At 40.7% G+C, this 19,287-nt stretch overlaps 1 protein-coding gene across 2 annotated transcripts in view; it reads left to right on the top strand.

Moving 5' to 3' along the window:
• The first annotated feature begins 1,162 nt into the window (after positions 1-1,162).
• The window catches only part of LOC125455934 (GTP cyclohydrolase 1), a 44,633-nt gene continuing 26,508 nt past the window's right edge, over positions 1,163-19,287 (top strand). For both annotated transcript variants that reach the window (XR_009446238.1, XM_048538506.2), the window contains exon 1: positions 1,163-1,865. Coding sequence is in view for 1 of the 2 variants with exons in the window: in XM_048538506.2 (XP_048394463.1) it covers positions 1,520-1,865 (346 nt within the window). In the remaining variant the exon portion in view is untranslated. The remainder of the gene's footprint in view (positions 1,866-19,287) is intronic.

Here is a 19,287-nt window from a genome sequence, read left to right as displayed (position 1 = left end):
CCACCATCTGCCATGGCAGGATTTGAATCCAGGTCCCTAGATATTATCTGTGTTTCTGGATTAACAATCCAGTGATAATACTTCACTGAAGTTCCTGAACAGAAAGATGAAAGTTTTACTGTTGGCTAATGTACATGTTATACAGCACTGAAGATATCAAATATACAAAGTAGGTCAAAGATTTCTTAAATTTTTTTCATGGATTTTCTGGCCATTTTTGTTATTTTAGTGACTGGAATAATGTCATTATTTTTAAATGCTGCTGAGAAAAGTCTGGTGCTTGAATTCTGTCTGCAAAAGTTTTAATATGGGTATCCTTTTCGAGATCAGTTAAGATTCTGCCAAGGACACTCTCATAAATGTATAACTTTTGCTTTGAATTTTACATTTTAAAAAAAAAAGCAACCAACCACTGTCAGTCTGGTATCATTTGGCAAATTTCCTGCTGTGGAGAAGTGAACCAGATGGGTTTTAACATTAAACGACGACAGGCTCTCACTGACTTTTTAAATTCCTGAATTTTTAAAATAAAAATTGAATTCAGCTTTCACCTCTGTTATGATGGGTTATGAACCCCTGTCAATGGACGATTTCCCTGGACACTCAGTCCTGACATGACCATTAGGTCAGCATCTCCCACGAATCTTTGGTTACTTAAGTTAACACCTACTTCTGTTTTTTCATAAGGTTCATCCGAAGTGTTTGATGATACTTCAATCATATGAAGGTGCTATATATTACAAGTTGCCACAAGGCAGAATTAATCTGTTTCCAAAACAAAGAAATCCACCACCAAAAAAAAATCAGAACTCTAAGGAAGGGTGATAGACCCGAATCGTTAATTCTTATTTCGCTCCACAGATGCTGCCAGAACTGCTGAGCTGTTCCTACAATTTCTGTTTTTGCTTCTGATTTCCAGCATCCGCAATTTCTTTTTTTAATCAAAATAACCTTTACTTCTGGGAACAACTTTAATTGTGAAATGGAGGGGGAAACTGAGAAGTTGGCAAATAGTCTGATGACACATTAGCAGCGAGTCGTACGTAACATTAAAACGGAAAGAACTGCGAATGCTGTAATTCAGGAACAAAAACACAACTGAGGAAGGGCCTGAAACGTTAATCCTCCGTCCCCCCCCCCTCACAGTGCTGCCAGACCTTTTGTAGTAACGCAGATGTGGTTGGGCTGACGGACTCTAGCTTTGCCTTTGTTGGCTGTGTCTTGGTTCCCTGTGTCTGTCACTGTGCCTGAGACTGGGCTGTCTGTTCTGATCTGGACACTTGAAACTGATATCGGATAATTATCAATGAATGTGAATGACGCACCTGTGCGTGGGTTTCCCTACAGCCAATGGTTGGGCGCCAGTCCAGCTCTCCCTGTATGAAAGGAGCCGGAAACTGGTTTGTGTTTGAAATGAGCGGCCACCTGTTCGTACAAACACACACACAAACACAAAACTGTACTTTGTCTCTCTGCCTGCCCCGTGTTTGCTGTTGCTTCCAACTCGTGCTCCGCACTCATGGATTGCGGAAAGCCCTTAGTTAAAGGGGGCAAGGCCGAGGGGCTGAGTGGCGGCACGACTTCGGTCAAGATGCCCATGCCCGGTGCGGCTGTGGCCGGCGGTTGGGTGAATGGGCACTCGGAGCGGCCGGAATGGCAGCGGGGAGCGGCGGCTCAGTGGCAGGAGGAGCGGACCCGCAGCATCGAAGACAACCAGCTGAGCCTGCCGAGTCTGGAAGCCGCCTACTCCTCGATCCTGAAGGGACTTGGCGAGGACCCGGAGCGACAGGGTCTCCTGAAGACACCATGGAGAGCTGCCACTGCCATGCAGTTCTTTACTAAAGGTTACCAGGAAAAGATTTCAGGTAAACCCGGCTAAACTCAGGAAAAGCGGGTCTCACCTCCTTTCATTTCCTTAAAACTATTCTCTCCCCCTCCCCCCACCCACCTTTTTCGCTTCTTGATTGACAACTTGAAATATTTCAGGAGTTTTCCTGGTCGCTGCCTTGAAGTTTGATTTATTTTGAAGAAAAGGCGTTGGTTGTTTTCGCTTTGAGATGGTTTGGAGTTTGAAATCTCTGTTGTAAGATTCATTCTAACTTGGGAATCAGGAAATCCCTATTTGTTTTGGTTTCTGCACAACTTGAAGGCTATTTCTCACCAGAAGATATATCTCTTTCCACAAGCGTGTCAAAACAGTTTGTTAATTCTTCTCTCCCCTAAATGCACCGTCAATCTTAGCCAAGAGGACAAGGAAACATGGCTTTAACCAAACGGTGAAAGACCCAGGATGTTATCAGTGTAACCATGTTCGGTGTTTGATCTATGTGTGTGTTGGAGGGGAAGGAGGGATGTGTTCCTGCCTCCCTAACGCTTACCTGGAACTACGAGTGCGTTTGTATTCTATAATTCAATGCATGTGGCCCTGAAATGCAGGATCCACTAATCTGGCGGGTAGTTTGATAGACCACTTTAAAAGCCCAATATCTGAAACTGTGCCAGTAACTGTGTCCCTAATAGCACACCTACTGTTGTCAAGTCATTGGCATGAAACATACGCAATCCTAGCCACTGTTAAGTTTTGTTTCAGCTTGTCATCCCCCGATTGAAGATCTAATCCTTTGCTGAATGAAATGATAACATGAAAATAAATCCGCAAAGTCCTTTCTCCTGAAAGTGGAAATAAACGAGGCTTGATGGAAAATGAAAACCAAAAGAGCTGCGGATGCTGTAAATCAAAAACTGAAGTTGCTGGATAAGCTTAGCAGCTCTGGCAGCATCTGTGGAAAAATAAAATCGGACGTAACGTTTCGCATTAACAAAGGTTCGGAGGAAGGATCATCGAACCTGAAAGTTAACTGTTTATTTTCTTCACAGGTGCTGCCAGACCTCCTGAGCTTTTCCAGCAACTTCAGTTTTTATTGATGGAAAATGAGACCATGTACAGTAATTCTTCAGCAATTCTTGAGCAATGTTACACTTGTGTACAGAAATGGCCAGACAAATTGTTCTTTTTGGTAATATTTGATCATGTCTGAGGTTGTGGTTTTGAAGTAAAATACAATCTTTTGTATTTTATACAACTGATTGAAATACAAGTTATCATTCAGTTGGTCATACATGCCATGACCCCATGTATAAAAGCTTGATTTCCGAGCTTTTACATTTATAAAGTGATGCTAATTGCAAGCAAGTTCTGAATTTTACATTTGCCCAGTGCATTTGTCCTTTTGTGCCTAGCATGACTCATCAAAATTAACCTTTATGTTGGAATACACAGTAATCTCACCTGTATCTTCAAAAGCTCCTTGATTTATTGCTTGCAATTATTTTCCAGGAGAGCGATAATTATAACTGCAGGATAGCTTCGTGGAAAGGTAGAGTTAAGTTTATTTCAGGATTAAAACAGATGTTGATCTATTTCTAGCAACCTTCTTCCCTTATTTTGTTTTCAAAATGATATTCAAGTTAACTTGTTTAGATATGTTTTAACCAGAGCTGTTGATTATATGTACTATACTATCTCTTTTGCAATTTTTGAATCATATTGAGAGTTAATAGTTAACTGTGCACTTCTATTCTCTGGATGCACTAATAAATCTGTGGATGTTGTTTACTTTTTGTCAATCATATTTGAGATGTGTCAAGTAGCAATTTAGGCTATATTTTTGTTTTAGGATAGAACATCCTCAAGTCTGAAATACAACATTCTTGAGCCACTCAGTTAAAAGACTAACTGAGGTAGTTTCCAATTCCTTGTAGATACCAAGAACAACAGATGATGGAATCAGAGTCAACGCAATGTGGAGCTGGAGGAACACAGCAAGTCAGATTGCATCAGAGGAGTTGGAAAGTTGATGTTTTGTGCTGGGAGAGATAATGGGAACTGCAGATGCTGGAGAATCCGAGACGACAAAATGTGGAGCTGGATGAACACAGTAGGCCAAGCAGCATCTTAGGAGCACAAAAGCTGACATTTCGGGCCTAGATCCTTCATCAGAAGAGGGTCTAGGCTGGAAACTTCCGCTTTTGTGCTCTGAAGATGCTGCTTGGCCTGTTGTGTTCATCCAGCTCCACATTTTGTTGTTTTGTGTTGGGACCCTTCTTCAGAACTGCTTCAAAACATCAACTTTTCAACTCCTCTGATGCTACCTGACTTGTTGTGTTATTCCAGCTCCACACTGTGTTGTCTTCTATTTCTTTGTGGTTTCTTGGCCAATTTGTTTTGTCCTGCTATTGTATCTGCCTCCGTATTGAAAGCATGGGATCATAATTTGTGTGGTGTTTGGAGATATCAGGCCATCAATTCTGATCATTCTGTCTCTAAAAGAAGTGTCATTGTGTCTGGAGTTTGGTGGGTGGGGTGTCTACTTTCCATCTTGCCTTAAATAAGATCAAAAATCGGTCTAACTCAGCCTTAAAATCTTTGGAGTATAGAATTCCAAAGACATGTCTCAATGCTGAGTGATCAATGATTTACCCTGATTCTGTGATCCCAGCTTGGGGAGAATATCATATGTCTGACCTGTCAGGTCCACTCTAAATCTTGTATGTTTCAGTGAGCTCATTTTTCATTCTTCTAAATTCCAAAGAACAGGCATCCTGTTTACTTGGCCTTCCAACTCTCTAACAGAACATCCCTATCCTGCCTCCATTCATTTAATCTGACTTAGCGTGCTTAGGTCTGAATATTTATGTTCCAGGTATGGTTTTACCAAAGCCTGTACAATTGCTGCAATACAATCTATTTGTACTCCAAACAATAAAAAGTAAATGACGTGTTGGCCTTGAAGTGCTTGCTGTACTTGCATCCTGACTTCATGTATGAAAGTAACAAAGCTCTCTGACCTTACTGTTGTACTGCTTCCACATCTTTCATAAAATATTTCTGCTCTCTAATTTCTAAAAGTAGTAGTATTCATTTCCTCCATCACTGATGCACAGTGATAACAATGTGTATCATCTGCAAGAAGCAATTCAGCAACTCAAGACTCCTTCAGCAGCACATTCAAGACCCCAACCTCAACCATCTGGGAGGAAAAAGATAGCAAATGCATGGGAATGCCACTTCTTGCAATTTCCTCTTCAAGCCATTTACTAGCCTGACTTGGGACTATATTGCTGTTCAGCCATTGTTACTGGGTCAAAATCCTGGGAATTCTTTCCAAAGAGCACTGTGTGGATCCTCCATGAATGGCAGTAGTTCAAAACAAACAGCTCACCATCTCTTCCTTGAGGTCACTTTGAGATGGGCCACAATCTGTGAACAAATTTTGAGAAAAAGTATCATCAGTTACACCCTTAGCATCTAGCCCCTATCTCCAAGCCATCTGTCTGTTTGAAAGTGTAAAGATATGAGGGGGATGTGAATAGTGCATTATGAAAACATTATAGCAGCTTTCTGAATATCTTGCACAGGTATGCATGAAAGCATTCTGGATCATTTTCAACCAACAAATATTCATAGTTGATCTAGGAGTACCCTGTCCTCCAGGATCTGTGACTATGTAGCCACAAAAAAATAAGAGCCTTCTCATTTTGTACCTTCATCTGTAGAGTTGTTGGAACTGTTGTCACCTTAGTATGAAATCCTGAACATATTGCTGGCAGATTCTCAGAAGGATTTGAAGTCAAAGAAGTTCAGGAACCTTGACCACTGGCACTGCATGTCCACTTGGCTAAGAATTCTTGTTCCAGGAGACTACAGATTGTCAGTGATGTCCTTAACCTAGAATAAGCCTGAGCTTTCAGAGGTAGCAGAAATCACCTCCAACTGTTGGCAATCCCTCTAAAGCTGTGAAACAGCACCAACAGAACAAGCAAGCAATCAAAACTTTGACATAGGCAAGGATACTACTCCCCTGATTCAGTATTTCAGAGGCTTCCTTGCGTGTCAGTCACGAACCTTCCACCCCTGCTGTGCTCAGGCCTCTGGCACTGAGGATTTGAAGTTTACAGATCTGCCATTACCACAGGGACTTTACTGCACGTCTTCGAACATTGTTTAAATCTGTAAATGAAAGGGATTATTTTTGGTTTTCCAACACATGGCCTTTTTGAAAATTTCAATGTCTAAACACCCCTATCCTAACCTTTTAGCTTAAAATCCTGTCTTCAGGGCTTCATTTCCTGGGTGGGCATCTGTTTGAGCCAAGGTGCTCATTATAGTGACTTAAATGTCAGAAGTAAATTTCAGTGTAACATATGTACATGCTATTATCTTCAACCATAATAATGTAATGAGACCTTGCAATATATTTTGTCTGATTATCTCCTGCAGCTCTTAGCAATTTGCAACATAAACATGAGAACATACTGATGATTTTAAAACAAATGCAGTTATTTAATACCTTGCTGTTCTGTGAAAGGGTATGTCCATTTCTTTTGACAATGCCCAATACAATAGTTCTGTTAGATAACTGTGCTAAGAGTCATAAACTACATACGCCCTTGAATTCGCTTCTGTAACTTTAAACTAAATCTCCACCTATGAGTGACTAATTGCATCAGATTTCAAAATCGCTCTGATTCGAAATGAGCAGAAAGGGGAAACTTTGCTTTCATTTACAGGAAATGTTGGCTCAGAAATTCCAGAAGCCAGATGGTTGTTTATGCAAGGTAGACTGGGGTTGTATGTTGGTCCCTGTGGAATTTCTGACTTGGCTGACTGACACAATTGAAAATCTGATGGACAATTCCCCTGTGTCTCAAAGGCTCCAAGAATCTCTTTTTTTATAACCTTGGAGAATTTCAAGAATTCTGGCTCACTTAAGCTCAGTGGGACCCAGGAAATGTTGGGATTTAAAAACGTATTCAAACTCTTGGGCAAATATTGTACTGAGCCCTGACTCACCACAGATCTCTTGGGCTGCCGCTGTATATTTACAAACTCTGCAGAAGAGAACTTTGTGACAAGATTCAAAAAGTTAGGAACTACAGTCAATTCTAAAAGGTGCTTCCAACTGGTAAGAGATGCGTTACAGCAAAAAGCAAACTTGGAGCTCTACTGAGTTGAAGCACAAACTGCATCAAAACAGTTAAAGATTTCATGAGGTGCTGATATTCTGCCGGAGTGTCCCCAAGTCAGTGTTCAGCCGGCGAGTGGATAGGCAGGCGTTGGAGGCTCTCAAGTAAAGTTAAAATTCCTGATGGGCAAGGGAAATCTTTGTTTTATGTATGGAATATTTTTTTCTATCGTTTTAAATATGAGGATCAAAACTGTACACGCTGCAGGCACAACCTCACTGAACATGGCTGAACAAAACTTGGCTGTTTTTAACTCCAACCATGTAAAAATAAAGGCGAAAATACCATCTGCCTTCTTAATTAATAATGGTTTAACCAATGTTCAGAGATTCCGGTCAAATTTGAAATGAAATTTGAGGTCGAGGGTAGTGGAAAAACACAGCCTGTTTGGAAAGGGTAGCCATCCAGTTCATAATGTTAAAGATGCTCGAGGTATTACAATGGATCAATGGAACACAAGAAATTGTGAACCAGTAAGAGAAATTATATACATAAATGTAGAAATGTTCACAATAATTGGGGGTGGAGGTTAGAGAAACCTTGGGATGCACATGTTGCCTAAGGATCAAAGGGTTCGAGCATAGAACAGTCGAGCACAGTACAGGCCCTTCGGCTCATGATGTTGTGCTGAACTTTTACCCTAATCCTAAGGTCTATCTAACCTCTACCCCTACCTTATACTATCATCCATATGCCTATCTAATAGCTGCTTAAATGCCCCTAATGAGACCCTCTCCACTACCTTCTCTGGCAATGCATTCCACGACCCTATCACTCTCTGCGTAAGGAACCTACCTCCACTCACTTTAAAACTATGCCGTTTGTAAAAGCTATCTCCACCCTAGGAAAAAGTCTCTAGCTGTCTACTCTATCTATACCTCTGATCATTTTGTACACCTCTATCAAGTCACCTGTCATCCTTTGTCGTTCTAAAGAGAAAAGCCCTAGCTGTCTCAACCTTTCCACATAAGACCTTCCCTCCATTCCAGGCAACAACCTGGTAAATCTCCTCTGCACTTTTTCCAACACTTCCACATCTTTCCTGTAATTACACAACTAGAACTGGACACAATACACCAGATGTGGCCAACCCAGGCTTTTGTATAGCTGGAGCATAACTTCACAGCTCTTGAACTCAATCCCTCTATTAATGAAAGCTAACACACCATATGCCTTCTTAACAACTCTATCCACCTGGGTGACAGCTTTCAGGGAACTGTGGACATGAACCCCAAGATCCCTCTGCTCCTCCACACTGCCAAGAATCTTTCCCTTAACCCTGTATTCTGCTTTCAAGTTTGTCCTTCCAAAATGAATCATCACTCACTTTTCAGGGTTAAACTCCATCTGCCACTTCCCAGCCCAGCTCTGCATCCTATCAATGTCCCTTTGGAACCTAGAACGGTCCTCTGCACTGTCCACAACGCAACCCACCTTTGTATCGTCCTCAAACTTACTAATGCACCCTTCCACTCCTTCATCCAAATCATTTACAAAAATCACAAATAGGAGAGGACCCAGAACACATCATGGTAGTACACCACTCATAACTGAACACCATGTTGAATATTTTCCATCCATTGCTACTCTTTGTCTTCTACGGGTCAGCCAATTCTGAATCAAATCTGCCACATTTCCTCCTACCCCATACCTCCTTACCTTCTGCATGAGCTTACCATGGGGAACCTTATTAAATGCCTTACTTAAATCCATGTATACCACATCTAGTGATGCCTTCATCCACATGTTTGGTCACCTGTTCAAAAAATTCAGTAAGGTTTGTGAGGCTTTATCTACCCCTCTCAAATCCCTGCTGACTATTGCGAATCAAACTGTCCTTTCCAAGTGATTATAAGTCCTATCTCTTAGAACCCTTTCCAATAATTTGCCTGTCACTGACATAAGACTAACTGGTGTGTAATTTCTGGGGTTATCCCTATTCCCTTTTCTGAACAAGGGAATGACATTTGCCTCTCTCCAATCTTCCGGCACTATACCTGTGGACAGTGAGGATGAAAAGATTATCGCCAAAGGCCCTGCAAATCTCTTCCCTCACTTCCCATAGAATCCTTGAATAAATCCCATCAGGCCAGAGGGACTTATCTATCTTCAACTACCTCAAAATTCCTAGCATATCTTCCTTACTAATATTGACCTCCTCTAGCCTACCAGCCCGTTTCACACCGTCCTCCCTTACAACTAGGTCTCTCTCAGTTGTGAATACCGAAGAAAAGTATTCATTTAAGGACGTCTCCTATTTCTTTAGGCTCCGTGCACAAATTCCCTTTACAATCTGTAATTGGCCCTACCCTTTCTCCTGGTAATTCTTATTCTTTACGTACGTGTAAAAAGCCTTGGAGTTTTCATTGATCCTATCTGCCGAGGTTTTCTCATGCCCCCTTATAGCTCTCCTAAGACCTTTCTTCAGCTCCTTCCTGGATAACTTGTATCCTTCTAGAGTCTTTTCCGTTCCTTGTTTCCTAAACCTTACGGAAGCATCCTTCTTCCTATTAACCAGTTGTTCGACCTCTCTTGAGAACCAAGACTCCCTCACTCGACCGCATCTTCCCTGCCTGTTAGGGACTAACGTATCGAGCACACGCAGTACGCATTCCTTAAACAATCTCCACATTTCTGTAGTGCTCTTCCCTGACAGCAGTCTGAGAAATGTATAAGTACCAATCACTATGATGACACATGGAATTGTACGCAGCACAGCTTAGGATCAAATGAGTAAGACCCACTCTCTGGGTCTTCTTCATAGCCATTGTCACAGATGTTATCAGATTCCCATAATGGGTACTTGGTTGCTATCATACAATAAACTACATCTATTTTAAAATGGGAACAACTTGTTACACAATCAAATAGTTTTCCTTTAATAAACAAGACCCAGTGGGTCCAGTAGATTCCTAACAGGAAAGCTGATCTGCTGCCACCATTCACCAGAGAACTCAGTTAATTGATTTATTGTCATGTTCATCAAAATACAGTGAAAAGTTTTTTGTTTATAAATGATACAGGAAGATCACAGCAAGTAAAGGGTTTACAGATCAAAAAGGCATAGAGGCAAACAGGTTACTTGCAGGTGGTATTATATGAGGCTAGAGTCCATTCAACAGTCTGATAATGGCCAGAAAAAAGCTGATTCTGAACTTGCTCGTGCGTGTGTTCAGGCTTCTCTGTCTTCCACCTGACCGAAGAGGTTGCAGGTCATTATTACCAGGGTGCGATGAGTCTTTCATGTTGGCCATCTTTCTGCGGCAGCGAGGCATGTAAATAGAGTCCGTGGGTGGAAGGTTGGCTTCTGTGATGGTCTGGACTGTGCACAGCACCTGCTGTAGTTTCTTACGGTGCTGGCCGAGCAGTTGCCATACCAGGCTGTTATGCACCTGGACCTTTCAATGATGCATCTGTAGAAGTTGGTGAGGGACCTTGTGAACATGTCAAATTTCCTGAGCTGCCTGAGGTAAAAGAGGCATTATTGTACCTTCTGGACTGTTGTATTTATGTGGGAAGTCCAGGACCGGTTATCATCACTCCAAGCAAGTAGATGCTCTTCACCCTATCAACCTCTGTTCCATTGATGTAGGTGGGTGTGTGTTCTCCTCCTTTCTTGCTGAGGTCAATGATCAATTCTGTAGTTTTGCAGAAATTGAGAGACAGATTTGTTTTCATTGCACCAAGCCACCAAGCCTCCTCTCTCCCATCTGTATTTTGACTCGGCGTTAGATATCCGTCCCACTACAGCGGTGTCATTAGCGAACCTGTGGATGGAGTTTGTTTGGAATTTGGCAATGTGGTTGTAGGTGTACAAGGAGTACAGCAGGGGGCTCCAGTGTTGAGAATTGTTATGGAGGAACAAAAACCAAGTTGCTGGAAAAGCCCAGCAGGTCTGGCAGTATCTGTGAAGCAGAAGATGAGTTAATGTTTCGGGTCCAGTGTTCCTTCCTCGGACCCCAGACCCGAAATGTTAATACTGTTTTATTCCTTCACAGACGCTGCCAGACCTGCTGAGCTTTTCCAGCAACTTTGTTTTTGTTCCTGATTTACAACATCCGCAGTTCTTTTGGTTTTTGCTTGTTATTGTGGAGGAGGTGTAGTTACGCATCCTCACTGATTGTAGCCTATGGGTCAGAAAGCTGAGGATCCAATTGCACAGAGCGGAACCATGACCAAGGTCACAGTTTTGAGGTTAGATTGTTGTTGAAGGCAGACCTATTGTCAATGTGCAGGAGTGTCTTAGTTGTCCACGTGTTCCAGGAATGAGTGCAGGGCTAGGGATATGGTACTCACTATGGACCTGTTAGGTCAATAGGCAAACTGCAAGGGATTGAGACAGGCTGGGAGACTGGAGTTGATGTGGGCCATGACCGGCCTCTCAAAACACTTCATGATTATTGAAGTCAGAGCCACTGGATGGTAGTCATTAAGGCACCCTGCATATGTTTTCTTGGGTACGGGGATGATAGCGGCCTTCTTGAAGCAAGTGGGGACTTTGGCTTGTAGAAGGGAGGGGTTGAAGGTGTCCGTGAATACCTCTGCCAGTTGGTCCACGTAGGGTCTGAGGGCTTGAATGGGGACACTGTCCGGGTCCATCGCTTTCCTTGGGTTGACTCCCAGGAAGGACTGATCTGACGTCTGCAGCAGTGACTGAGGGAACAGGCTGTAGGGGCAGGTGTCACCACGCCAGTGGTATTCTGTTCAAACTCATTCATCATGTTAGGGAGGGATGTGTAATTGTCTACTATCTTACACAGTTTCCTTTTGCATTCTGTAATGTCATTTAGGCCTTGCCACAGGCTGTGGGAGTCTGTATGGTTGGTGTGGGCCTCTAACTTGGTCAAGTGCTGCCTCTGGGCCTCCCTGATGGCTTTGTGGAGGTCATATCTGGATTTTCTGTGTTGGTCTGGCTCACCCAACTTGAATGATGCATGTCCGGTCTTCAGTAGGGAGTGGATTTCCTAGTTCATCCAAGATTTACAATTGGGAAACACTTGGATTGACTTCTTTTGGTACACAGCCCTCCACACATTTGCTAATGATCCATGATGGTTGTGGCGCACTTTTCTAGGTCCTCTGCTGAATACTTGATACATTATGGTGAGCAGTTGCAAGGATTCATCTTACAGAGACCTCCATCCACCTTTCAACTTTCCTGGTAACTTCATGCTACAATGATATTGGCATCCCGTGGAGATTTCTTTTGCATTCACATTGTACCATAGTGTTTGAATTTCCCTCAAATTCCTTTAAAAACGGAGGTCAACTTATAACCCCGGGTTACTCATACAGTTTGCTTTATAGCAGCTACTGTGGCAAAAATATATCTAGTGCAAAAGTCAAATTCATGATGTTCGGCCTGAAAAAAGTTATTTTTCCGTATTCCTCGTGAAAAGTCAATCCAACCTTTTTAAGGGGTCAAAGCATGAAATTTCACGACACAAGCATAACACTGAGGATTCAATTACCTTGTAAAGGTATAACTACTGATGAAAATCAGTATATTTTTAACAGTTTTACTTTTGGGTTATTTAGTCAAATTGTTTGTTAGTTCTCAGATTATATGTGGTGATTGAGATGAAATTTTCAGTGTTTTTGACTTTATTCTACTGTAAAGTTCTTTTCTTATGGGCATAAATTAAACATGCATGTTAACCCTCTTGCACATTACCGAAAGAGTACTCTCTGTGAACATGGGAATCATTTTGGCTTTTATATCTCATAGAAATATAAACTGATTGAAGAGCACCAGCATAGATTTGTAAAGGGCAAGCCATGTTTAATAAATCTAATTGATGTTTTTCTTTAATTGAGGTATCTATTGTGTTAGATAAAAGATTGTGTTTGGACATTGGCTATGTAAACTTCCAGAAGGCATTTGATTAGATTCTACATTGGAGACTTAGTTAACATGACATGGCATTAGGAACAATAAACAACAAGGATAAGAAATTATCAAGTTATATGGCTATGAAATCAAATTATCAAGATGCAATAATGGTGTTCCCCACAGTCTGCACTAAAGAACTAAGAGCTGATTTTAAGAAAAGATTGAAAGAGTTGAAACGCTAGAAAGAGAGAAACTATTTGTTCCTTTTGAGCAGTCCAGAACAAGGGTGTACAAATATGACCTTAAAATTCAAGCTAAACTGGTTCAGAGTTATAACAGAAAACTCATTCACATAAGCCTTGGTGGAAATCCAACTCCCTTCCCAAAAATCTATTGAACCTAGGATAAAAATTATCAGAACTGTGATTCATAGGTACTGTTTGACAGAGTTTTCTTTTATAGGTCATGATATTGAGGGAGGTAGATGGAGTTTAAAAATTAGGTCAGGAGCTTAACAGCCTTCTCCTGTTTCTGTGAGAGAGTAAATGGAAGCACATGAAAGTATGCTATCCGTCACTCCTTTGCTCTCCTATTTTTTGTTATCTTTTCATACATTCACCTTCTCACTTTACTCTTTCTAAAGTAAAAGTATGATATTTCTGGCACTGTCTCGACATACACTTAAATAAGCTTCCTTGTCCACTTTCTGATTCTCAGTCTCTTTTTCTTTTGCACCCATATATGAAATAGGAGCAGGAGGGGGTTATTTGGCTCTTGAGCCTACTCCGCTATTCAAGAAGATCCCTGGTATTGTGTTTGTGGTTCAAATTCTACATTCTCTTCTATTCCGATGACCTTAGATTTCCTTGTCCAACAAGCATCTGTTGACGGAAATAATGGGAACTGCAGATGCTGGAGAATCCAAGATAACAAAGTGTGAAGCTGGATGAACACAGCAGGCCAAGCAGCATCTCAGGAGCACAGAAGCTGACGTTTTGGGCCTGACATCTCTGATGAAGGGTCTAGGCCCGAAACGTCAGCTTTTGTGCTCCTGAGATGCTGCTTGGCCTGCTGTGTTCGTCCAGCTCCACAGTTTGTATTCAAGCATCTGTTGACCTCTGCTTTAAAAATGTTCAATGATCCTGTCACCATTGTTCTCTGAGGCAGAGAGTTCAAAGTTAAACAACCATCTGACAATAAATTAAAAACCAAAAGAACTACAGATGCTGTAAATCAGGAACAAAAACAAAGTTGCTGGAAAAGTTCAGTCTGGCAGCATCTGTGAAGGAGAAAACAGAGTTCAAGTTTCGGGTCCGGTGACCTTTCCTCAGAACTCAATTTGACAATAAATTTCTCCTTCTCCTCAGTTCTAAAAGGGCAACCCCTGGTTTTCAGACAGTGCCCCCTATCTTTGGTCTGACTAACAAAATATCATTTGAAAATCTACCTTGTCATGGCCCTATAGGATCTGAAACATTTAAATCAAGTCACTGCTCACTCCTCCAAACTGCAGCAGAAACAAGCTCAGCTTGTCCAACCTATCCTCATAGGACAATCCACTCATTCCAGGGGTCAATCTGATAAATGTTCTCTGAACTGCCTCCAAGGCACTATGACATGCAGTTTTCTTTTGTACATATGTCTGTTTCTTATTTTGGCATTTCCACTCAACACGAACACATGGAATACCTTTATTCTCAATTTACTTGCTTTGCTCACGCTTAACTTTTTAAGTATAATCACTCTATAATGTAAATTGCTGTAGGTATTGGAAAACATGACAAATGTAAGGATTTAATTCCGGTTTTCCCTCCAAATGCATATCTGTACATTTTTCCCTTGCATGATCTACAAGCCCTGCTTTCTTCCCTGTGATACAGTTCCACAAATATTGGCTGACCTTTGCTAACATGTCCAAGTGAAAATTGATTAGCAACCTCTCACTGACATCACACAAAATGTGACTCAGCACATGCCTCCAATCCTTTTGGGGCTTGCAGCTGGTGTTTATCGACTGAGGAGTTTAAACAACTGAGGTGCTTATGGTAATTCAGATTGTATTTTTTCCATTTTACCATGAATTGCTTTCTGATTATGAGGGAGGCACAGTAGATCTTTAAAGAAATATTTGAACATCTCAACAGGAGAAATAATGTAATGGAGAAGATTTTGTTTTTTTTGGAGTGCAAGAAAATATGATTCATTTTATCACCCCGTTGTACTCAATGACGTGTTTTGTTTAATATCTTTTATGCAGTTTTCCCTCATTTCACAATGGTGTTGATAAGCTACTCTTATTGCTTTGTGATATTAGTTTTCGTCTATCACCTGGGTGTACACTGAGATGTTTGCAGCAAACCAGACAGTTGCCATATCAACACCATTGTCTTTTCTGATCTTTTCTGAAAACAGACTGTAAAGTCAAATATAATCTCAATTTCTTGAAAAGTGTGATTTCACGATGTTTGCTGTTTCATATCCACTGCTGAATGAAATGCTGTTCATCAAAAGGATATGTTACAGAAAATGTCACTTGATAAATTCCCTAACAGCATTGAAATTATGATATTGGCCATGACTAAAACTGATGTTCATAGTGATAAATGATAAGTTTTTATGATATTAGCTGCAAGAATGTTGCAAAAATGAACCTGTAGTTTTATACCTTTCAATGAAAGTTTAAAAAATAAATAATCTATTTGATCATCTACATAAACAGGAAGTATTGTGAGAAGTATATTCCTATTGGTTATTTGATAGTACGGTGCTGAAAAAGGACGCTTCCTAAAAATCAGTACTCTCTTCTCATTCAGAATAAAATTTTATTTTCCTTTTATGATGCTATTTCATTATAATACAGAATGAACTGCTTGATAAAAGCAGTCCATTTTCAGCAAACATCATTTTTAATTACACCATTAGATTCATAAAATATAAAACATTATACTTATTTGAGCCACTAAAGTGGGGTGGGAGGGCAAATACAGTTTTATTAGATTGCTTTCACTAAATTATGCATTAAACATCTGGTAGATGTATTGCAAACAAAAAAGGTATGTCGCCGAAGAAATAACTAATTTTTTTGGCAAAAATCTGTATGGTAGAACTTGAAGGATCTATCAATATTAGGAAATTGGGAAAAACTGGATTTTGCAAGAAAATGTTGTATACTGTTTAACTTACAATATTGTGGATTGCCTCAGCCTTAGCTACTGTAATGGAATTTCTCCTAGCAGTGAAACTAAGTAGAGTTTTCAGATCATGTTATTGGACATGGATGTGAAAGGAAAAATGAGAAACCCATTTTGTGCACTCTTCAGTATTAATGCTGATCAGGTTTACCAGTCCCATGTGAATCAAAGTCACCTATTATTATTGGGTTAAACATCTTTTAGCTTGTGTTTCTTGCTTAATTGTAAATAGCTGCTCATATTTAAAATATACATTTTTATCCCATCTTCTGTTAATAATAGAATTTCCATAACAATGAACTTGAGTTTTTCCTATCATGTCACTTTTGATTTTTATTTTCAATTTAGCCAATTGCCATGTAGAAGTGAAGACCCTGTGCCTTGCCCTCTTTAGCTATGCGTTGCTATGTTGAGTTCTCCCCCTGCTGTGGCTTCTCCCTACTCCACCTTCATCATTCACTTCCTCCAACAATGTTCTATGTATGTTTTCATGAGGGGCCCCTGAGTTTCATGCGCGACAGTAGGTTCTGGAATTGGAAGCCACGTATCCTCACGCTGATTGATGTATGTGGAGTTTCCTAGCAGCTGCACAGTCTCGCAGTTCAGAGGGACGTTGTCACCAACATATTCACACAGTGGCTGCAGCATAAACCATATTCAAGATTCGTTGCAGCAACTTTTCAACTCAGGTTCGAGAGTCCCTACAAACCCACAATCCCCCTCGCCTAAAGGAAAACAAGGGCACCTGTAATTTCCCCTCAACACACACCATTCTGAGTTGGAAATGCATTGCTGCTCCTTCAGTGTCACTGATGTAAAATCCTGCAATTACCCTCCTAACAGCACTGTTGTACCTGCACTCCATAGATCAGATTGTTAAGAGGAGACTCACCAGTACATCATCAAATGGGTAAATAACGATGACTGAACTGTCAATATCCAGGTCTAATGGAAGAGTAAATTTTAAAAATCATGTTTTTAAAAATTTAACACACAGGTTTACAATTAAATTTAAAGTAATTGGAAGTCCAAACATGTTAATATCTCTCATACACCATTCAGTAAGCACAATGCAGCCATGCGCTGACACCAAAATATTTTAAAACATTGTGATTACAGCTACAAATGTGTGTGCTCTTATTTAAATGCAACCTATATAACCCAGAAATGAAGTGTAGGCGTTTTGTTTGAAGTCTGCTCTTAACAACAAAGAGATGTGCACCTTGGATTCTGATGATTACAGCCATAGATCATGGATTGCAGACAGGAAATTAACATCCTACTCGCTTTGATGGCCTGAGCAACAAATTATTGTGTATTAGTTATTGCAAAAATGGAAGGGAAGAATAATAATTGCAATATTATTTTAGTGAAAAAGCATTCAAATATATTAAACATGAATAATCCAAAATATTGATATTGCCAGATGAGATAATTGAATATTGCAGAATGTGTTCATTTAGTTCAAACCTGCTTAAAGGAAAAGGATCCAGCTCTTGTTCAGGATTTTAGCCTTTCTCAAAATGTTTAACAGGTAACTTTGCTAAAATCTCCTTTTAGTATAATAGAAGAGCGTACTTTAAATATAAAAATATAGGAGTAGGCCAATCAGCCCCTCAAGTCCATTCTATAAGACCATGGCTGATCTGTGCCACATCGTAGCTCCTCTTCATTCCAGCTCTGCACAGCTGTCACTTCCTGGCTTTACAAAATCCTAGGGAACTTATGTAGAAGAGTAATACTAGACTTGAAATGTTAACTCTGTTTTTCTCTCTCCATGGAAGGTTCCAGAGTTTCTTCAGTATTTTCTGTTGCTGTTTCAAAATTTTGGCTGTCTCCTCTGTAAATATTGTCTGTGATCTCGCCTTCACATCTCATTGACATTGAGAATTCTAGACATTTTCTATCCTGTGGGAGAAGAAATTCATTTGCATCTCAGTTTTGAATGTCGTCTTACTTTGTAGCGATATACCTTTGTTCAAGACTCCCCCACCTCCACACACCACTCCCCCTCCATGAGTGGCAGCAACTCCTCATCCAACCTGTCAAGCCCCCTCAGAATCTTCTGTGTTTCAATGAGACCACCCCTCATTCTTCTAAACTCTACGAATAAAGGCTTAACCTGTTCAGTGTTGTTGATTAGTCAACACCTTCATCTCAGAAATCAGCTTAACAAAGCTCTTTAGAATTACCTTCAAAACCAGAATAGAGTTATACAGCATGGAAGCAGACTTTTTAGCCCAACTCCTCATTGCTAACTTGATTTCCTAAATTGAACTTGTCCTGTTTGCTTGCATTTGGCCCATATTCCTCTAAACCTTTCATATGCACATACCTGTCCAGATGTCTTTTAAATGTGGCAATTATACTTGTCTTTACCATTTCCTCTGGCAGCTCATTCCATATATGCATCACACTGTATGTAAAACAAAAGTTGTCCCCTCCGTCCCTTTTAAATAATTCCCCTCTCACCTTAAAGTTGTACCCTCGAGGTTTGGGCTCTCCTCTCCTGGGGAAAAGACCGTGGCCGTTTACCTTATCTCTGCCCCTCAATTTTACAAACCTCTCTCAAGTCACCCCTCAGCCCCCTGTGTTCCAGGGGTTTTAAAAAAGGTCCCAGCCTCTCCCTAGATCTCAAACCTTCCAGTCTTGGTAACCTCTTGTAAATCTTTTTTCCAGTTTAATGACATCCTTTCTGTAGCAGTGTAGCCACAGTTGTACTCAGTACTCTAAATGTGGCCTGACCAACGTTTTGTACAGCCATAACATGACTCCTGTATTCAGTGCTGTGACGTATGAAGGCAAGCATGCCAAAGGCTGCTTCATCACCCTGTCTGCCTGTGAAGCCACTTTCAAGTACTTTGTACCTGCACTCTCGCGTATCTCTGTTTGACAACCCTCCCCAAGGCCCTACCATTAACTGTGCAAGTCCTGCCAGAGTTTTCTTACCAAAATGACATTTATCTAAGTTAAACTCTATCTGCCGTTTCTTGGCCCACTGGATAGTCCAGGTTTGGCCTCGCCAGCACCTTCTATAGGGAGGGATTGTCTTAAGCGGAGAACTTGAGAAAGTTGGGCTTATACTCATTGGAATTTAGAATGAAAAAAGTCCCCATTGAAACATATATGAAATTCATATGGACTTGACAGGATAGGTGTGGAGAGGTTGTTTGCACTTGTCAGAGAGTCTAGGACTGGAGGTTATAATCTCAGATTAAGAGGTCTCCAATTTAAAAC

The sequence above is a fragment of the Stegostoma tigrinum genome, chromosome 10 (genome assembly GCF_030684315.1).
Source record: "Stegostoma tigrinum isolate sSteTig4 chromosome 10, sSteTig4.hap1, whole genome shotgun sequence".
NCBI classification, from domain to species: Eukaryota; Metazoa; Chordata; class Chondrichthyes; order Orectolobiformes; family Stegostomatidae; genus Stegostoma; species Stegostoma tigrinum.
The sequence above is the reverse complement of the archived record's forward strand: the minus strand, read 5'-3'. Positions and strand labels throughout refer to the sequence as shown.